This window comes from Carcharodon carcharias, chromosome 18 (assembly GCF_017639515.1).
Source record: "Carcharodon carcharias isolate sCarCar2 chromosome 18, sCarCar2.pri, whole genome shotgun sequence".
In the NCBI taxonomy this organism is placed as follows: domain Eukaryota; kingdom Metazoa; phylum Chordata; class Chondrichthyes; order Lamniformes; family Lamnidae; genus Carcharodon; species Carcharodon carcharias.
Genome location: NC_054484.1, coordinates 95,336,086 through 95,356,620, shown reverse-complemented (window position 1 = coordinate 95,356,620; position 20,535 = coordinate 95,336,086). Strand labels below are relative to the sequence as shown.

The window sequence follows — 20,535 nt, the reverse complement described above, 5'->3', positions numbered from 1 at the left end:
GAGCAGAAATATGATGAATTTTATACTGTTTAATGAGGGTGGGGCAGGTGGAAGAGATGAGTCACGGATAGGCGACAGCTAAGGAGAGATTGACAAAAGCTGTCATGAACACACATCAAAGGGGGTGTTAATGGTAGTGGTGAAGAGCAAAGAAGGTGCTGAGAGGGGCATAAAGGTAAGATTGCAGAAGGGGTTAATAGCAGAACAAGGGTCAGCACTGGTGAAAGCAAACCATAGGAAAAAAGTGATAGATGGCCCTGTGGGGTGGGGGGAGAAATATAAAATAAATAAATATTGGATGGGAGCTGGACATACTCAGCAGCTCTGGCAGCATCTATGCGATGTGAAAATATCCTCGACCTGAAATGGCTCAATCTGTTTCTCCCTGCGGATGCTGCCAGGCCGGCTGAGCATTTCCAGCATCAGCAGTATTTGCCTCTGGCTGCGCCATACCCTGATTGCCAACATCCCCGACCAACCGCCCGAGCCGAACCTCGCATCACGGCCGCTTCTGAGCGGTTGGCTCGCAACCTCGAGCCCGCCTGCGCGGTAACTGAAGCCAGCCCGCGCACGCGCGTTCCTGCGTGCCCCGGCGGGGAGGACGAACGATGGCGACAGCGGTGCTGAGGTGCCGGTTCTTGGCGGCTCTGAGCAGCGGCGGCGGTGGTAGCAGCTGCTGTTGCGGTGTCAGCGCCTGTCGCACCCGGGCTGCTAGGGTGAGTGACGGGAAGCGAAGGTGGATTCAAGCGGGGCTGATCCAGGAGGGGTGGGGGATATTTGCCTTCCGCTGTGGTTGTCGGGCCCGGAGTGGCAGCAGCCGGGGAGGTCAGCGCCTGGGTGTAAATCCGAGCTCGCGATCGTGGTGCACGTGAGAGCTGTTGACGCCCCCCCCCCCCCCCCCCCATGTCATGGGAAGGCTGATGGAGTAGAGGTTATCTGATGGGTATATTAGTGCAAAGCCAACATCCAAATGTCATTGTAACCCTGGGGCTGTTTGAATGGTACATGCAGACTTGTTCACCCGTATTCTCCCATGCATTGCCACCCCATTCGGTTCCGATTTCTGCTTAAATAAAAGCGAAATGGTGCGGATGCTGCAGAGCTGATAAACAGAAAGCGCTGGAAAAACTCAAGCGGGTCTGGCAGCATCTGTGGAGGGAGAACCGAAGAGTCCCATCGGACTCGAAACGTTAACTCTGTTTCTCTGCCCACAGGTGCTGCCAGACCCGCTGAGCTTATCCAGCATTTTGTTTTTATTTCGGATTTCAGCGCAGATATTTTCACAGACTCTCTAGACCTCTTTGGAGAAGTGCAGTTGCTGTGCTAGTGTATGCAGTCATAGTAATTCTCAATCTTGTTTTAGCTAGTCTGCTGAAAATAAAATATGCTAGCGGTTATAAACGGAGTGGGAATGAGTTTATTTACCATTGCAAAGTAAACAAACCCTGATGTATACCCAGACTTGACTCTCCCAATACACTCATGGTCAGCCTCCCATCTTCCACCTTCCATGAACTTGAAGTTATCCAGAACTCTGGTACATGTACCTGAACTCACCTAGTCCTGTCGCCCCATCAGGTTCTGGTTCACCAACATCTTGAATTTAAATTCTTATCTTTGTGTTAAAATTCCTCGATGGCCTTGCTTCTCCCTATTTCTGTAACGTTATACAGCTCTCTAAGAACTCTGTTCCTCCAACTTTGATCTCTTCTATATCTCCTTTCCTACTTTCTTCGCTGCACCATTGCTGACCATGGCTTCAACGGCCTATGCCTGAAGGTCAGGAATTCCCTCCCTAAACCCCTCCATCTATTCAACTCACTTCACCTTAAGATTTTGATAGGATGGATACCAAAGAAAAGTTTTCTGTTGTTGGAAGAGCATAACTAGAGGCCAGCGATATAAGATAGTCACCAAGAAATCCAATAGGGAATTTAGAGGAAACTACTTTACCCAAAGTGTGGTGAGAATGTGCAACTTACTACCACAGGGGGTGGTTGAAATGAATAGTATGGATGCATTTAAGGGGAAGCTAGGGAAGCATAGGCAGGAGAAGAGAATAGAGGATTACGATGGTAGATTTAAATGAGGAAAGATGGGAGGAGGTTTGAGTTGAGCATAAACACCAGTTTTGATTGGTTGGGCTGTATGGCCTGTTCCTGTGCCTTATCCGATGTAAGATGCTCCTTAAATTTTTGACAAGCTTTTGACCACTTGCTCTAATGTCTCCTCCTTTGCCATGGTGCTAATTTTTTGTCTGATTACATGCCTGTGTAATATCTTGCAATGCATTACTGCATTAAAAGTGCTTCATAAATGCAAATTATTTATATAAATGCTGATTCCTAGATTTTAGCTCTAGTTGTTAACAACAGGAATATTTTATAAAGAAATTTCAGGAAACATTTATACAAGTTGTACCTAATAGTCATGTGTTCCTGTTATGACATGATGTGTGCCAGGTGGATCAGATCTGTGAGGGAAACTTGATCACAGTCACAATTGTTTTGCAATTTGTATTTTATTTCAAGATGTCTGCCTTGAATTCAGAAGTAATAAGATACTTCAGAGGCTTTTAGTAAACTAAATTAAACATTTATTAACAAAAGAATTCAAGCACATACATAAGTCTACAAATTACTATAATAATAACTCTTAAAACCCCTAATTAACCTGGCTCCCTGTTACACCTCTGTTAAGGCAACAGTAAAAACAAATACAAAAACAAAAATACCTGGAAAAACTCAGCAGGTCTGACAGCATCTGCAAAGAGGAACACAGTTAACGTTTCGAGTCCGTATGACTCTTCAACAGAACTAAGGAAAAATAGAAAAGAGGTGAAATATAAGCTGGTTTAATGGGGGGTGGGACAAGTAGAGCTGGATAGAGGGCCAGTGATAGGTGGAAATAACCAAAAGATGTCGTAGACAAAAGAACAAAGAGGTGTTGAGCTGGTGATATTATCTAAGAATATGATAATAAAGGTACAGATAGCTCTAGTGGGGGTGCGGTGGGGGGAAGGGATCGAAATAGGCTAAAAGGCAAAGATAAAACAATGGATGGAAATACATTTAAAAATAATGGAAATAGGTGGGAAAAGAAAAATCTATATAAATTATTGGAAAAAACGGGGATCGGAAAGGGGGTGGGGATGAAGGAGAGAGAGTTCATGATCTAAAATTGTTGAACTCAATATTCAGTCCAGAAGGCTGTAAAGTGCCTAGTCGGAAGATGAGGTGCTGTTCCTCCGGTTTGCGTTGAGCTGACTGGAACAATGCAGCAGGCCAAGAACGGACATATGTTCCTCTCTGCAGATGCTGTCAGACCTGCTGACTTTTTCCAGGTATTTTTGTTTTTGTTTTGGATTTCCAGCATCCACAGTTTTTTGCTTTTATCTTAGTAAAAACAAATAGATTTAAACGGACCCAAGCAAAGCCACACAATATCCTGGACAGTCAAATTCAAAATGATTTTTCCCAGCTTCAGTTGCTGTAGACAGCAACTTGATGCACAGAGGCTGGAGGCTTTCCACACTTGTGTTAGGTCTTAGAATGCCTTCTCCTCTTACACATAACCTCATCTCCTTTCTACATGTTTCTCCATTAATGCAAATTCCATTGTTCCAATATGTCTTTGTAACTTTACTTTTTTCATAATATAAATCTTTCATAGTACTAATTTTATCAGTAACTTTAGGAAAAATAAACACACTGTTTGGCTTAGCTTCTTCTGGCTAGGTATAACATCTTACTATCTCTTTGAAATTTAAGCTACTCTATCTAAAAATGCAAATTTTCCTTCCACCTCACATTCTAAAACTTCAGCCATGCTTATGTATTTTGTATTTCAAACCTAGCTTCTTGTTGATAACTCAAAACGTCCAGACCAGCTGTCTCCAAATCAATTAAATCCCCCACACCCACACATACAGACAGAGAAGCTAATCCAAACCCCACTATTAACCCGCTTTTACAATAAATCACAATAATATTATGAAAATGATCATATTTTCATGACCATTCTTGTGCAATTTTTATTGAGATTAATTATTAATACAGATTAAGTTGCAATCTTTTGGCTATTGCTGCTATTATTTAGCTTTAGTTAGAAAGCAAATACCTTTTACCCTACAACAATCATACAGTGCTATTAATTGGCAAAAACATATTGCATTGCAGAAAAAACAAATCCTTTTCCAGATATGAAACAAAAATACTGTAGATGCTGGAAATCTGAAATAAATACAGAAAATGCTGGAAATACTCAGCAGGTCTGGCAGCATTGGTGGGGGAAAAACAGAGTTGATGGCCTGGAGTTTGCAGTCAGTGCTGAATCAAGGTTGCTAATCTCTAAGAAAGCTGCCTACAAAGATCTAACGATCTCTGTGGCATGGTTTCCCTATTCTCATGACATTTTAAATTCGGTGCCAAGCCAAGCTGACATCTTGGTGTGCAGCACCAGTGATGTCAGCAAACAGGTAGGCAATCAATTAAATTGAAGTATTCATACACTGCAAACCATGATGTTAATAATACTAAATTAAAATTAAAACTGAAGAATAATTAGAGAGAAAAATAAATATGACAGCACCAGGAAGCTAAAATAAAGATGGATTCTTAAAGCTTTTTTAAAGATATGTGGAATTGATGTTTCCAAAAAATAAAAAATCAGCTTTTCAGAGTTAGTAAGGGTGTTTAGCAATAATTATGAAGTTAGTATGCTATTAAAAAGCCAGTTACACCTCATTCAACAAGGTCCAATTTTCTCCAGGGATTTACAGTGCAAGTAACAGCATTGGGGTGGAAATTCTTGTCAGCTCTTGATTGCGAGAGATTTAACAGTCTGTGGGAACCTCCACAGAGCACCCTATGGAGGAGTGTATGTTCACTGATGGCAACTTACGGATTTCTCCATTATTCTGCGCATATCTTAATTTGTTGTCAGTTTCAGTGGTGTAATGTCAATGGTGTAACGAGACGTACGCTGATACTTTCATAGACATTACCTCAATAAAATCCAGGCCAATGTTTTGGGTTGATAACTTCCAACAGAACTCAAGCTTTCATGAAGGCTCATCAATCTAAAATGTTAACCCTGTTTCTCTCTCCACAGATGCTGCTGATGGTGCTGAGTATTTCCAGCATTTTCTGTTTTTATTTCTTTTTCCAGATTCAAAATTTATAATGAATTAATATTTAATCTCTATGCACAGAAAAAATCTGGATATATATGTACGATGATTTATTTATTAATGTAGTGTAGCAGGAAAAAAAATCAACCAGTTTCTTCCAAACCTTTGGCTTCAAGCTTTAATATTTTGTTCTCTCAAATGTTTTTATTATGTTACGAAGTTGGAAGTAACTTACTGAGGTGTTTTTTTCCCCTCTCTGGGATATAATGGGATGATTCCAGTGCCTTCCAGGGTTCCTTTGCACTGCAAGAAAAAAATAGCTACATTGGCTGAAAATAATAGGTGGCCAGCATTTCCCAAGGTCAGTGCTGCGCTGTGCATTGACTGTTAATTTTGAGTCCACTGCAGCTTTCTGAAAAGTTTGACTGGGAACCAATCGTAGAGTTAATGTAAAAATCTGGCTAAACTAACTTTCCATTTTTAACTTTGAATGACATGCAATATAAAAGAGAGAATCCATCAAAGTCACTTGCAAGTACTTGGTGCCTTGAAAGAACAAAGATAGAGTATATTAAACTGTTGCTTTTTAATATATGTGGCACTTAGACTGCTGAGGGTGCCCTTCAAAATCCCTTAAGCTGGAGGCTATCCTTACCAATGGAGCATTGATCTGGCAATTAATATGTTGCATGCTGTATCTTCAATTGAAAGTTTTAGTATAAAGCTTATACAATGCAATTTATGAAAATGATTTTAATTCACCAATCAAATGATATGTTTTGAATTTTTGTAGGTGTTTGGCATATCTTCTGAATTGCTTTCAATCCATGGTTTGCACCACATTCAGCAGCAGCAGAGGAATCTTTCTTTGCATGAGTATATAAGTATTGGATTACTGAAAGATGCAGGCATCACTGTTCCCAAGGGGAAAGCTGCTTCTACACCAGAAGAAGCATATACTGCTGCCAAAGCAATTGGTATGATGACAACTACAATTAATTTGAAATTACCTGATAATTTTAGATTGAGGTAAACATGAAAAACTGTTAATGAAGTCTGACAACTAAGGAGATAAGGAGAATATTGTTGTGGAAAATGAATAATCTTGACAGGACAGTGGTTCAGGATTATTGTACCAGTGTGGGATGCATGTAATTTAAAAACCAAAAACACTGGAGATAAATAGCAGATCTGTTTGTAAAGGGAAAATACAAGTTAATGTTTTAGGGTGAACTCTTAGAATAGAAAACTAATTTTAAACAAGCATTTCAATGAAGTTGGGAAATAGAGAAGAAAAGGAAGAGAAAGAAGTGACACATACCCTAAACAATTAGTTTTTCACTTTAAGTTGCTTGCTTAAAGTTGATAACTTTAAGTTATCAGTTCTGTTGCAATCTGTTTGCTCAAAATGCTGATGTGGCCTTTATAAAGATGCTGACTGACCTGTAGCGTAGACCCAGCATTTTAGTGTTTTTTTTTATATTTGATAGGGCGTATGTATCCCTAAGTTTCTATATATGGTGAGCTCCTTATTACACTTGGTCGCTTTAAAATAAGATGAAAGACAAGTAGTGAAATCTTGACATCTTAATTTTAGTATTAAGGATGACAGAGATTTGGGAACAGATCGCTGCTTACAGCATGGTTGAGTGCATCTTTTATATGTTGTACAATTTTTTTCTTAATTGAAAGTTCTGTTTTGAAAATTTAAACTTGACTGCAGCTTATGAAAATGATTTGCATGAATACGTAAGTGTGAGATTACTGAAAGGTGCAGGATAAGTCAAGAAGAGGTGTTTCTCTTTTGGAACACTTTTCAGTGAGTATAAAAATGATTTGTGGGCAATTTAAAATATTTTAATTGGAAATGGAGAAGATAATTTATAAAAATCAAGGTCAAAGTGGTAGCCTTTGCCCCATTTGCAAGTTTGTGTGATACACAGCAAACAATGATCTGATCTGGATAGACATTGTCCTGCAGGATAGCTTTGATGTGCTTTATTTCTGCATCATGCTTGCAAGGTGAGCAAGTGGTTAGGGCCCCATTTTAATTTGCAAATGGGCCAAACGCAACCACTTTTGAACCTGAAAAGTACCCGGTCTAATTCAAATAGCACTGAAAAGGCAAAGTATCTAAAAAATTTGAACAACAAGTTAAGCACGCCATTTCATGCTGCTACTGTGCAGTGGCTATGCAAGTGGTATTTTCCAATAACAGGATGCTGCTGTCAGTCAAAAGACATTCTGCCTACCACACAACTGAGCAATGTCATGTATGAATTTCAGTGCCAGTGCAATGCCAGATATTTCAGTAGTATGTCCCAATGATCAGCTGATTGAATCAAACAGCGTGTTCCTTTGGTTCTTCATAACAGAGGCAATACAGACTGTACTCAACCAGCCCACACAAAACCCAAAATAAAATGCCTACTATTAGATGTGATTTTACGATTGGGTACGTACTGAACAATCCTGAGTGCCCTAATAGCTACTCCAGCAAACAATTTAAGATAATCAGCTAAGCCCATAATGTGGCTCATTCATGCTTGCTAGAAGCGACATACATTCATGTGCAGGGATTTGTTCTCTGCAAACAAAAGGAATATGTTCAAGCTTAATGCCTTTTTGAATTACCTGGGAGCTTGGGGAGCCTATAGTTCTCCATTGCTTTCTCCATGGAGACATCTCAGCAAATCAGAGTCAACCTGCCAGCCAATTAGCACCTTTTTCTCCTGTAGTATAAATTGTGATAGTTTGAAATTTGGCATTCTTACCTTCATCCTGTTGAGTTCAAGATGAAAAGCTTTGGCAACATGTCTCTCATTTTAGTAATGTACATGGAATTTTCTGCCAATCCTTTTCCCCTTCCTCATCAATTCTAAATTGATTATCTATTATCATTGACTCCCGAACCAGAAGAAATAGGCTTACGAGGTACAAACAATCAAAATTCTCAATTTGGTGTTCTAGCAAATATTGTCTTCAGTCAGTATCACACTATCTAGTCTTTTTTTCATTGTTTGTTTATGGAACCTTGCTGTGCTCAAATTGGCTGTATTTGCCTATGTAACACTTCAAGATTGGTTATAAGTGCTTTGGCATATCTTGAAGAAGTGAGAAGTTACTACATGGACGCAAACTCTTATCTGTTCTACCACATATTTTAGACAAAATAGATCAGTTTTCTGTTGTAGACATGTGTACAAGGGATCCAATGTGTGCTGGGTCCCTTTTTGACATGTAAAATAAATCACTGTAATTTTAAAGATGATATAGGAGTTCCTGGCTTGGTCATAATTATTATTTCGCATGCAATTTGCCCATAGGACAATTGCAGTTGTGATAGGGGAATGGAAGTCATGAAGTTAGTGTGAATGACCTTCCATTTATTTACTATAGATATGCCAATGAGCATAAAGTGCGATAAGAACTGGTTTTCAGGTTAATACGTACTTTGTGTGTCAGCAACTGTCCACAGTGATATTGTAGTAAAAACTGAAAATATTGGACAGTACATGGTGAAGGGTACTCATCTAAAAAGTCAGAACTTGGTTGACACCTAAACAGAAAAGACTTATCTTAGTGTTAGCACTCCTTTCTGAGCAGAAGGTTGAGAAGTTTCATTCCAGAGGCTGGCAAACATAATCTTAGCTAAGACTTATGTGGTAAGTAGGTACTATCTTTCAAATAGAATGTTAAACCGAAGCCCTGTCTGCTTCCTCAGGTGGATGTACGAGATCTTGTGGTACTACTTGAAGAGCAAATGAGGCTTGCAGGTGTCCTCGGCAACATTCGTCTCTCAACCAATACCGCCAAAAATCAATTATCTGGTCAATGAACTCTGTTGTGGGATCTTGCTATATGCAGATTGGCTGCCATGTTCCCCTCCAATACAACAGTGACTAGATTTAATTGGTTGTGAAGTGCTTTATTATAACCTGAGGCTGTGAAATGTGCTGTATTTTACAAATACGACTGACCTGTGAATTTCCAACACTTAATGGTTTGTTTTGGATTTCTGAGACAATGTAGTTTTATTTGTACATTGACATTATACTGGGTTTATTGTGATGTTGAATTTCTTGTAATTTTGTAAATATTTTGACATTGTAAGTCAACATTATAAAAAAAAATTGAAGTAAGAATTTTGGGGGGGATTTTACATAATTCTTCACCTTGGCAAAATTTCTTGCATCAGTTGAAAGCTACCAAACCTACTTGTTTTAGAATTCCTGTCCTGTCCTGTTTGTAGCTACTTCTACTAGGGCGCTTTGACTTTCCATGACTAACTACGGGGCTTATACTGTGTGAGACCCCAGACTCTTCACAGGTGACTGGCCACTGGCCTTACCAACTGTCATGACTATGCCCTGGGTGTGTCACACACTTTGGCCTCTACCTTGTGAACTGTTGTCCTACTAACCCATTCGGATTATCTGCCTCTCCTGCCCATCCCAGTCTTCATGCACTTTGATGTAGGTACATCACCAGGTGAAGCTGATGGGCCTCTCATTCAGTGTTGCATGACTGCCAAGATGAGATTCTGGGGCACGGCTGTTGTTGTGCACAATCAGCTACTTGGAATCATAAGTGAGAGCTGGAGAGTTGTTGGACACTAGTTCTCCCCTACCCACATCCTTTTTGACATGGTGTGCGGCTTGGCAGGGGATCAAGAATGCTTGCCCTTGCAAGCATTTCCCATATATAAAATTTTAATAACCTGCTGTTATATTTGATAGTTTTCACAAGCCATGTTTAAATTCTTTGCACTATTCAGACTAAAGCCATAATGCGTCATGTTTTAACGTCACAATATAGTTTTTGAAAAAAATATTGCCAGTTGAATTCTCCTGGTTTGGGAGACCACATTTTTTGTGCAATTTTTGACTTAGAAATTGTGAACAGACTCCAGGACACTCAGTTGAGAAATAATTCTCCAAATGAGTTTTGGTTGTGGGGTGCATGTTTACTTTTCTTCTGGTCTGTCTTCCACATTAGGTTTTCTGGGTTAGTTTAAGTAGTTACTACTTGAAATTGGCAGAAATTTGATTTTAATTGCTCTTTTGTTGCTATATATTAACAGACTTGGTGTTCACGGAAGTATGGTTGATGTAGCCTGTTCAGTATCTAATGGTCATAAGGATAGCCCTAAAGACTAATTCCAGTGATTTGCACTTGGATTAGACTGTATTATTGAGCTTGTTCACTGTTTCAATGACAGGTACTTTTAATTGTCTATCAAGAGTTTAAAAGGACAGCTTTCTTTGTTGGTGCAGAGATGGCTCCAGAACCTTGGGACATATGGTTAGCAGTCTCAAAGTTGTCAGAGAATGTTTAGCAGAACTCATTGCTATAATTCCTAGGCATAATCAGGTATAGATTGGTCCATGATATACCCATTTAGTCTAGTACTGCCCAGTAGAGTCATAACCCTCCATGGTGGCAATGTTCTTTATACGTTGAATGGTTACAGTCTTCTAGGTTTCTTCTCCCAAAGGAATTTGGTGATCTTTTTCTAATTTGACAGATGACAGCTTGGCTCCATTGTTGGAAGAGACGGCTATTGAATGAAATGTTAATCTCAGGTTCATAAAAGATCCCATTGCACTATGATCAAGGGAGTCCTCCCCACTGTCCTGACTAATATTGATTACTTAACCAACATCTCTAAAAATCTGAACTTTATAACATTGACCTTGATTTGATTTTGATTTGGGGTGGTTTGAAACAGGCATAGGATCCTGGATTGAATGTTCATTTTAAGGACATATATTCATTCTTCCCAGGATGTTAATTGGGAAAGGAAGACCAGCAGATTTTGACCTTGAGAAATCCTTGGCCTGGTAGAGATTTTGCTGCTCAGTTAATTCTTTAAAAAACACTTTCTGCCATTTCCTCTCCTACAAGAGTGAACTGTTTGCTGGAGTGCTAAGGTGCTGTTGGCAAAACTGAAATCAGAAGAGGCTGTAGAAAGGCTGTAAATAAAAGTTATCAAGATGAATCGCTAGTTCATACAGCAGTTCAGTCATGCATCGACAATGCTCCTGGGTCTGATTTCACTCAGCACTCTACTGCATCTGTCACTCAGAATTGCAATGTATCGGTTTCAGAACTGTGAAGAAAATGCAGTTTGGTTTCATATGCCTTTACTTTTTTGGAAGTCTTTTTACATTTTTGGAATTGGGGAAGATGGCTGCAACTTTTGTGGGATGAAAACTTTAGCACTTGTCAAATTTCTCTGCATAATTTTAGTGAGATTATCAACCTGTTTAAAATGTATGTGTTTAAAAACAGGGAAAGGACTTACCTGTGGTGGTGATGTTTGTCATGTGTGGTTGAGAAAGCTAAACTAGCAGCTTTCAGACCTCTTGGTGTTTGCTCTTCTCTCGGAGGTTCTGTACAAGAGCTTAGTTTTTTTTTTATGTGATTTTATAAGGGACTAAACTTAAAAGCGATGGTGATTGGACTGGAAAGCATCTATGTTTTGGGGAGATGACATGTTTTGCAGGGATCCCTTTCCCTCTGTTACTTCACTACACCTGCCTACTCTTGCGTGAACAAAAGTGGATTTATTTTTGGTGAGCTCCGTGGAAAACTCTTGAAATATTGAGTGTTAAAACAAGCACCCCAAGTATATAAATATTCACCTATTCTTCATAATCTGAATATGTATCTGTTGAGTTACTATTGATTTAGTTTAGAATTAACAACTTTTTTTATCGCATGGCATTAGCAATGTGGTAGCTGTGGCTCATTTAGAAGAACATTTACCTCTGAGGCATATTGTGGAGCCAAGTTGCGCTTTGGAAGAGACGGCTATTGAATGAAATGTTAATCCCAGGCTCATAAAAGATCCCATTGCAATAATTGGGAGATGATCAGGGGAATTCTCCCCACTGCCCTGACTAGTATTGATCACTTAACCAACATGTCTAAAAATAGATGATCTGAACTTTCTAACATTGACCTTGGTTTGCACAAATTGGCTGCTGTATATCGTACATAACAAAAGTGACTACCCTCAAAAAGACTTATTTAGCTGTTAAGCACTTTGGGATGTCTTGAGGTCATGAAAGACTTTCTTTCAGTTTAGTAGTTATTTTCATTATTTGACTTTGGCTTGCTGAGCCTTGATTGTCCATATCCCTTTACTATCTTCCGCTCCGCTCCCAGTATTGTTATGAACAGCTCATATTTGAATGCATATATTCTGGAAGGATGAATTTCTCACTGTTTAGAAACCAATGCTTCCTTCTGAAAGAAAACTCTTGTGCATTATTCAATCACTTCAACTTTGAGTCCAACTGCAGGAATTAATTTCAAAGGCTAAAGCTATGCTCATGCCATGAAGGATTGCCCTGAGTGAAGTCTGTTGTTTGGAATCTGAAGGTTGCCTTTTGTGACTGCTATACATCATCAGCTGTGTTTACTAGCTGAGCTGTTAAGCAATGCAAAAATTCCTAGTTCAAACTCGAACTTTAGATAGTATCACTTACCTTTCTATTTATGTTGGTTAAGGGATAAATATTAGGAGAACTCCCCTGCTCTTTGAAATATGTTACTGCCCCAATCTAAATGAGTTAATTTGTGGTGTTTGCAAATGGGGGAATAATGCCTGCAAGGACCCTGGGACAATCCTGTCGCTCTCCTGTTGCATTGTGTGCTATAGAGCTCCAGGCCATGCTTTGTTATTCTTTTCCACTACATTTCCTGCATTACAGCAGTGTGCTTAAAAATACTTTATTGGCTGTGAGGCACTTTGGTACATCCTGAGATTTTGAAAGGGGTTTTATAAATGGAAGTTTTTTTGAGTCATTACCGATCATGCCGTACGTTTAAATACCTACAATGAGATTCTTATGTAACAAAAAGCATTAATAAGGTTGCAATTGTTTCACAGGAGCTTATACTGAATGAAGAGAAAATGGGTGATATTGCTCACTGGGTGAGCATGAAGATTGTGCAGTAGCTCATAAATTGTAGGATGAGACCTCACCTGAATCACTTGCGTCTATTGCATGAAAATTCTTCACTGATGATCAAATTACTTATTTAGATTTCTTTTTCACTGTTTGAATATGGTCGAACTATATTGGACCTTAAGAACAAAGGAACAGGAGTAGGCCATTCAGTTAGATCATGGCTGACCATCTACTTCAACATCAGTTTCTCGTGCTATTTCCACATCCCTTGATGTCATTAGTCTCCAGAAATCTATCAGTTTCTGTTTTGAACATGCTCAGTGATTGAGCTTCCACAGCCCACTGGTGTAGATAATTGCAAAGATTCACCACCCTTTGAGTGAAGAAATTCCTCCTCATCTCAGTCTTAAATGGCCTCCCCCTAATCCTGAGATTATGTCCTCTGTTTTTAGACTCACCAGCCAGGGAAAACATCTTTATCTACACCCACCCTGTTACCCTATAAGAATTTTCCAAGTTTCAATGAGGTCACTCCTCATTCTACGAAACTCTAGAGAATACAGACCCAGTCTCCCCAATCTCTCCTCACAACCCCACCATCCCCGGGATTAATCTGGTGAACCTCATTGCACTCCCTCTATGACAAGTGTATCCCTCTTTAGATAAGGGGACCAAAACTGTGCACAATATTCCTAGTGAGATCTTACCAAAGCTCTATACAACTGCATTAAGACATCTTTACTCCTATAGTCAAATCCCCTCCCATTCCATTTGTCTTCCTAATTGCTTGCTGCATCTGCATGCATTTTAGTGACTCATGAACAAGGACACCCAGGTACCTTTGGACACCTACACTTCCCAACCTCTCAACATTTAAAAAATAATTTGCCTTTCTGTTTCTTTCTACCGAAGTAAATAACTTCACACTTATTTACATTATAATCCATCTGCCTATGTTCTAGCCCATTCACTTAGTCTGTCCAAGTCCTCTTGAAGCCTCCTTGCATCCTCCTCACAACTTGCGTTCCCACCCAATTTAGTGTCAACAAATTTGGAAATATTACAACTGGTCCCTACATCCAAATCATTAGTATAGATTGTGAACAGCTGTGGACCTACCCCACTAGCAACAGCCTGCCATCCTGAGAATGTCCATTTATTTTACTGTCTGCTTTCTAACATTGACCTTGGTGTGCACAAATTGGCTGCTGTATATCGTACATAACAAAAGTGACTACCCTCAAATAGACTTATTTAGCTGTAAAGCACTTTGGGATGTCTTGAGGTCATGAAAGGCTTTCTTTCAGTTTAGTAGTTATTTTCGTTATTTGACTTTGGCTTTAAATGTTTTAAACAATTCTCAATTCATACCAGTATATTTCCCCCCACAATCCCATGCGGCCTAATTTTATTTACTAACCCCCTGTGAGGGATCTTATCAAAAGCCTTATGAAAATCAAAATACAGCACATCTACTGGTTCTCCTTTATCAATGCTACAAGTAATATCCTCAAAAACTCCAAGTTTTATCAAACACTATTTCCCTTTCATAAATCCATGATGACAGTGCCCAATTTTACCATTCTTTTCTAAATGTCCAATTATCACATCCATTATAATTGTAACATTTTTCCTACAACTGACGTCAAACTATCAGGTATGTAGTTCACCATTCTCCTCCTTCCACCCCCTTAAATAGTGGAGTTACATTTGCTACTTTCCAGTCCGCAGGAACCTTTTCAGAATCAATTGAATTTTGAAAGATAACCAGCAATGCATCCATTATCTCTCTAGCCACCTCTTTCAGCACTCTGGGATGAAGCTCATCTGATCCAAGGGATTCATCAACCTTCAATCCAGTTAACTTTTCAAGTACTACCTCTTTACTTACACTAATTTCTTTTAGTTCCTCAGTTTCACAAGTCCCTTTGTTGTCTAGTAATTCTGGGAGATTTTCTGTATCTTCTTCCATGAAGGCAAATGCAAAGTAACTGTTTAGATTCTTTGCCCAATTCTCCACTATAAATTCTCCTGCCCTACCTGTAATGGGCCCACTAGCTAATCTTTTCCTTTTCACATACCTAAAGAAACTTTTATAGTCCGCCTTTATGTTCCTTGCTAGTTTGCACTCATATTCCCTTTTCCCTTTCTTAATCAGTTTCTTGGTCCTTCTTTACTGGTTTATAAATAGCTCCCAATCCTCAGGTTTACCGCTTTTTCTGGCATCCTTATAAGTCACTTCCTTTGATCTAATACAATCTTTAACTTCTTTTGTTAACCACAGTTGATCTATCTTTCCCTTTGGGTGTTTGTGCATAAGAGGAATGTATATCTGTTGTAGACCATGTAGTATTTCTTGAAATACTATTTCCTGTCCACTGTCAAATCTTTTAGTGTATTTCCCTAATCCACCATAGTCAACTTGCCCCTCATACCTTCATAATTTCCATTCTTCAGACTTAAGACCCGGGTTTAAGAATTAACTAAATCACATTCAAACTTAATGCAAAATTCCATCATATTATGGTCACTATTTCCCAAAGGCTCCTTAACAGCAATTATTAATTATCCCTTTCTCATTACAAAACAGTAAATCTAAAATTGCCCGATCCCTATTTGGCTGTTCAATGTACTGCCAAAATCCATCTCATACACCCTCCAGGAATTCCTCCTCCCCAGCATAGTGCTGAATTGGTTAACCCAGTCCATGTGTAAAATGAAATCACTCATTATTACCCATGTTACGGACAGGAGGGATGTTTAATTTAAAAGACCTAACCTCTCCTTTCACCACCCATCCGTAAACAGAAAGGTGTTTTTGATTTTGATTTCCCCCTTTGTAATCAATGGCTTATTTTCCAACCTCTTGGTTTTGGTGTAATCCAATTTCTATTAATAACCCCACAGCAAATTTGAGATAGGGTAAACACAGAGGGGTTAGTTTATTTGCACACACGTAAACATGAGAGGCGGGTCGCAACATAGCCTCCTTTCACTCAAACAATAAAAGAGGGATAGCGAAAGAAAGATTTACAGGGCAAAGACCACAGATTAAAGAATTATTGTTTCACATAAGTCCAGAGTCCAGAATCAAAGTCTAGTGGTGTATTCCTTCACAGAGCTTGGCAGGTTGAAAACTGATGCTGGACAACTCAAGTTTCCAATAGGGCTGACTTCCATGATGAGATAGGTGCGTGGAGATGAAGTTGTCGTGTAGGTGATGGTACAGAAGTTTCTAGTAGAAGTGGTGTAGATGGGGGACAGGCATTCAAACCTGGACAGAGCCCTTTTTCCTCAGTTGCTATTTGCTAAATGGAAGATAGACTGATTTGCAGTACGGCAAGATAGTATAGCTGGTTCTCCCAGCTGGGGTGGGGGGATGTCATGTCACATGACTCCCACCTCTCCACTTTGGCTTGGACAAAAGGTGCAGAGATGCCTTTGCCTGGGTTCTTGAGATCCTTAAGGTTACAACAATTACTAATTTCAAAGGAGGTTGGAGGGTCATTTGTCTCCAGTGTCTCTGTAAACTCCAGTGGCCAGGCCTGGCTTATGAAAAGCAGATGGCTGTTGTACCATTCCCTTTCAATTTGGTCTCTCCAGCTCACAGGGTCATTAGTGTCTCCTCAGAGATAACGAGGTGTCAGTTTCTCTGATATTGCCTGAAAGTTATGTAAATACTCATTTTGTTTACTTTATAGTGGTTATACAATATACTAATGTTTTAACTATAAGTGTTTCACTATGTCTTTGGACTTTATCTCCCTGATAATAAAACCCTCTCATAGCACTAAGTTTTACTAGTAATCTTTGGAAAAAATAAACACACACGGCTGAATTTTGCCATTGGCGAGCAGGGGCGGGGTCTGCTCGCTGATGCGTAAAATGACGCAGGATGACACTGGGGGGATCCCCCGACGTCATCTCATCCCATTTAAATTTTCAGGAAGGTGGGAGCACAGCCAAATCAGCTGTGCGTCCGCTGACCTGTCAGTGGCTAATTGAGGCCATTGACAGGATCATTGAAACAACTAAAGGACCTGCCCGTCCAACATTAAGGTTGGCGGGCAGGCCAGGAGCCCCAGCGGGCAATAGAAAAAACATGAAACCTCATCCACCGGTGGGATGAGGCTTCAGGTAGGGATTTAAAAAGTTTAATTACGTTTTAGTGTAATTTATGAACATTGTCACGTGAGGGGGACATGTTAAGGATTTTTTTTTCTATTTTTAACGTTTTTAAAAGTGTCAGCGATCTCCCTGAGGCAGCACTTAGCCTCAAGGAGATATGTGCTCTTTCTTGTGCTTGTGCAAAAAAGCACACTCTCAATTTTAGGGAATCCCCCTGCTCCGCACAGGAAGCGCATAGTGCTTCCTGGCGGACGTCACCATGGGCGGACCTTAATTGGCCTGCCCACGTAAAATGGCGGCAGGGCCCGTTTCTCCGGCAGGGATTGACTCCCTGCGCGCCAGAGATTGGGTCGGGCCTGCCCGCTCGGCAGGCAGAAAATTTTGCCCACAGTTTCTAAACTTCACAATTCAAACCTAACCTCTCTTAGATCAAAGCACCCAGACTAGCTGCCTCTAATTCAATTAAATCACACACACACAGGCCGACATATATAGACACACCTCACTATTACTCTATTTTACAAATGATTCTAATAACATTATGAGAATTATTATATCTTCTTGACAGTAAGTGCCCTTAAGTTTTCAGTATTTTGGTTTGATTTGTATTGATTTTTGTTCAGGGTTACAGGCAGACATAGCTTCAGCCTTTATAAAGTATTCTCCAGTTTTTTAAATTTAGAAATTAGCCAGCATGATACACTACACCAAAAAAAATGTGTAGTTTGAGGTCTTAGCTCTTTTACATCCACATTACATGCATCTCTAATTTCCTGATTTATATCATGCCCAACATTAGCCCTACAGTTTGGTGGCCTTTGCTGTTTCTTAGCTCCACCCAAACCAATTCTAAACCTTGATCCTTCGATCTAAGATCCTGTGTTACTAATGTACTGATCTTGTCCCTTCTTAAGAACGCTACCCCACCTCCTTTTCCTTTTTGCCTTCTCCCTCCTAAATGCTGAATGTCCTTGGATATTCAGTTCCCAATCTTGGTCATGTAGCCACGTCCCCATAATGACAATTAAATCTTACCTATTTACCTCAATTTGTGCATTCAAATCATCAACTTTATTGCAAATGACAAACCTTTCTTCAGGCTCAACTTGCACTAATCAATTGCGGTGCTTGAGCCTAAATGAAATGAGCTGATGATAAGTAGTTTTGTGTAGTTTCCATGAACTAATTCCAAAATCATTTTTAATATTTGCAACAATCATCTTCTAACCTTGTAAATATATAAATACTCATTTTGTTTACTTCATTGTAGTTATACATTAGACTAATGTTTTAACTGTAAGTAGGTACGTTTTCAGTACTTTGAATTGATTTATATTGATTTTTGGAGAAGGGACCTCCACGATTGTACTTTGTCCAAAGGCATGTACAGTATACCAAACCACCAACCTTGCTCAAATTGGAATTTAGAGTGCTATTTTGGAATTCCCAAATTCATGGGAATGTCAACTGTAACACTTGCCAACCGGGACATGTGCCTGGAAAGAGTGAGTAGCTATGGTAAAACAAAAACTAGGTATGTGGGAGCAACATTCCCCATAATTGCGGGTAAGAACCTGGTCATCAGATGCAAGATGCTCTCAGTGCTACTGTTTGTAGCGTTGGTCTGCTCCGTACCCAACTCCTGTGTTATGGCAAACACTTGAACCAGCTTCTGTGTTACTTGGAGATCAAAAATGGACCATATCCACAGGGACATGATGTACAAATTTCAAGACAAGGTGGGGGGAATAAACACACCCAATGTTGCTCTCATCTGGTGGCTGCATTAAGCTCTGCATATACCCTCAGTGCACAAATGCCAAGTGTCATTGCATGCTGAGATTCTCTCTGTCCCCGATGTTGCAAAGGATGGGTCTGGCCATGTTGCCCTTGGAATGTTGCAGTCAGTTGGACCATGCTGTACCATTTGTCCCCTGTGGTGAGGTTTATGCAGAAAAACACCTTTTGGACCACAAATCCTCAAGGTAGTGGTCTGCATGTAAAGTTCTTGAGCCCCACGGGAATAGGAGATTGGGGGGATCCTGTTGGATGGTTCCCTGAGCAGCCTGTCTATCCTTTGGCAGAAACTGCATTGCCAGAATTTTCAAACAAAGGATCAAGACGTAGCTTGGCTGATGGTGAGAAAGGCCCTTTCTGCACGCCTGGTGTGTCTCCCCTCTTTGCCTGTTGCCCTCGAGGTGGCTGTGGTGTGGAAGGGATCATTGCCCATCTCCTTCTGGAATGTACCTTTGCAAAGAAGTTCTGGAAAGACATGCAGTGGGTTTTGTTCAGGTTCATTCTGAGAAGCTCTGTGGCACAGGACTCTGTGCTGAATGGGCTGTTCTCAGGCATGCACTCTGAGACAGACATCAACTGTTCCTGAAGGACCACCAACTCTGTAAAAGGCACTCTCTGATCTACTGGTAACCTGCTGATCTTCCAGTGCAAAGATTTGTCCGTGACCGTTGTAGATTGACATGTACCAAGTTCCAGGAATGCAGGACGCACAAAAGTTTTAGGCAGCCACTGCAAAGTCTCAATAGTGAAAGGACGCTGTGTAAGGTCCCCCTGCCATAGTATACTGAGGGGCTGGAACTGTGTAAAATCTCTCGGGTGATATCTTTGTCATGAAATAAGTATTGTAAATATCATGTGTAATTGCAGTTGTATTGAGGTACCTCAGAGTGCCACATGCTTTATGGAAAGAACTTGAACTGTATTACACTTTTGATGTCCAATTGGAAAAGTTATGGAATGTAATTTTACATATCTTTATGAAGAAAATATATTTTGTGAAAGTAAGCTCTGCCAAATAATACGAGGAAAATGTAACAGTATTGTAGAATCATAAAGGAGGTTTGGTCCATCATGCCTATGCCAGCTCTTTGAAAGAGCTATCCAATTAGTCACACTCATTTGTCTCTTCCTCATAGTCCTGTTTTTTTCCCCCTTTTGTAGTATATACCCAGTTCCCTTTTGAAAAGTATTACTGCATCTGTTCCACCACCCTTTAGGGTAGTTTGGTCATGTCAGAGGTTATAAAGGCAGTAAAATGTAACATTTATCTTCAGAGTTGCCTTGTCATCATCAGTTAAGAATTACAGTTTCTCCTAATTTACAGAATTGTTTTGATGTAAATAATGGATTTTTTCCCTCAAATTTATTGTAAACTGCTGACAATTTTCAGAATTTTAGAAAATATAATAGCTCAATAATGAAAGCTGATTGTAGAAAAATGCCAGATCTTGAATCTACCTCTTAAATTGTATCACTGTTTTAAAACAAAATTGTCCGGCTGGATGATGTCATTTGTTGAGTGCATCTGATTCAAGATGTGCTGAGCTACCTGAGAAA

At 39.8% G+C, this 20,535-nt stretch overlaps 1 protein-coding gene across 1 annotated transcript in view; it reads left to right on the top strand.

Moving 5' to 3' along the window:
* The first annotated feature begins 601 nt into the window (after nucleotides 1-601).
* Nucleotides 602-20,535, top strand: part of LOC121290338 (succinate--CoA ligase [ADP-forming] subunit beta, mitochondrial-like) — a 122,051-nt gene continuing 102,117 nt past the window's right edge. The window contains exons 1-2 of the mRNA XM_041210678.1: nucleotides 602-716; nucleotides 5,925-6,108. Of these exons, the coding sequence (XP_041066612.1) occupies nucleotides 609-716; nucleotides 5,925-6,108 (292 nt within the window). The 5' untranslated portion in view covers nucleotides 602-608. The remainder of the gene's footprint in view (nucleotides 717-5,924; nucleotides 6,109-20,535) is intronic.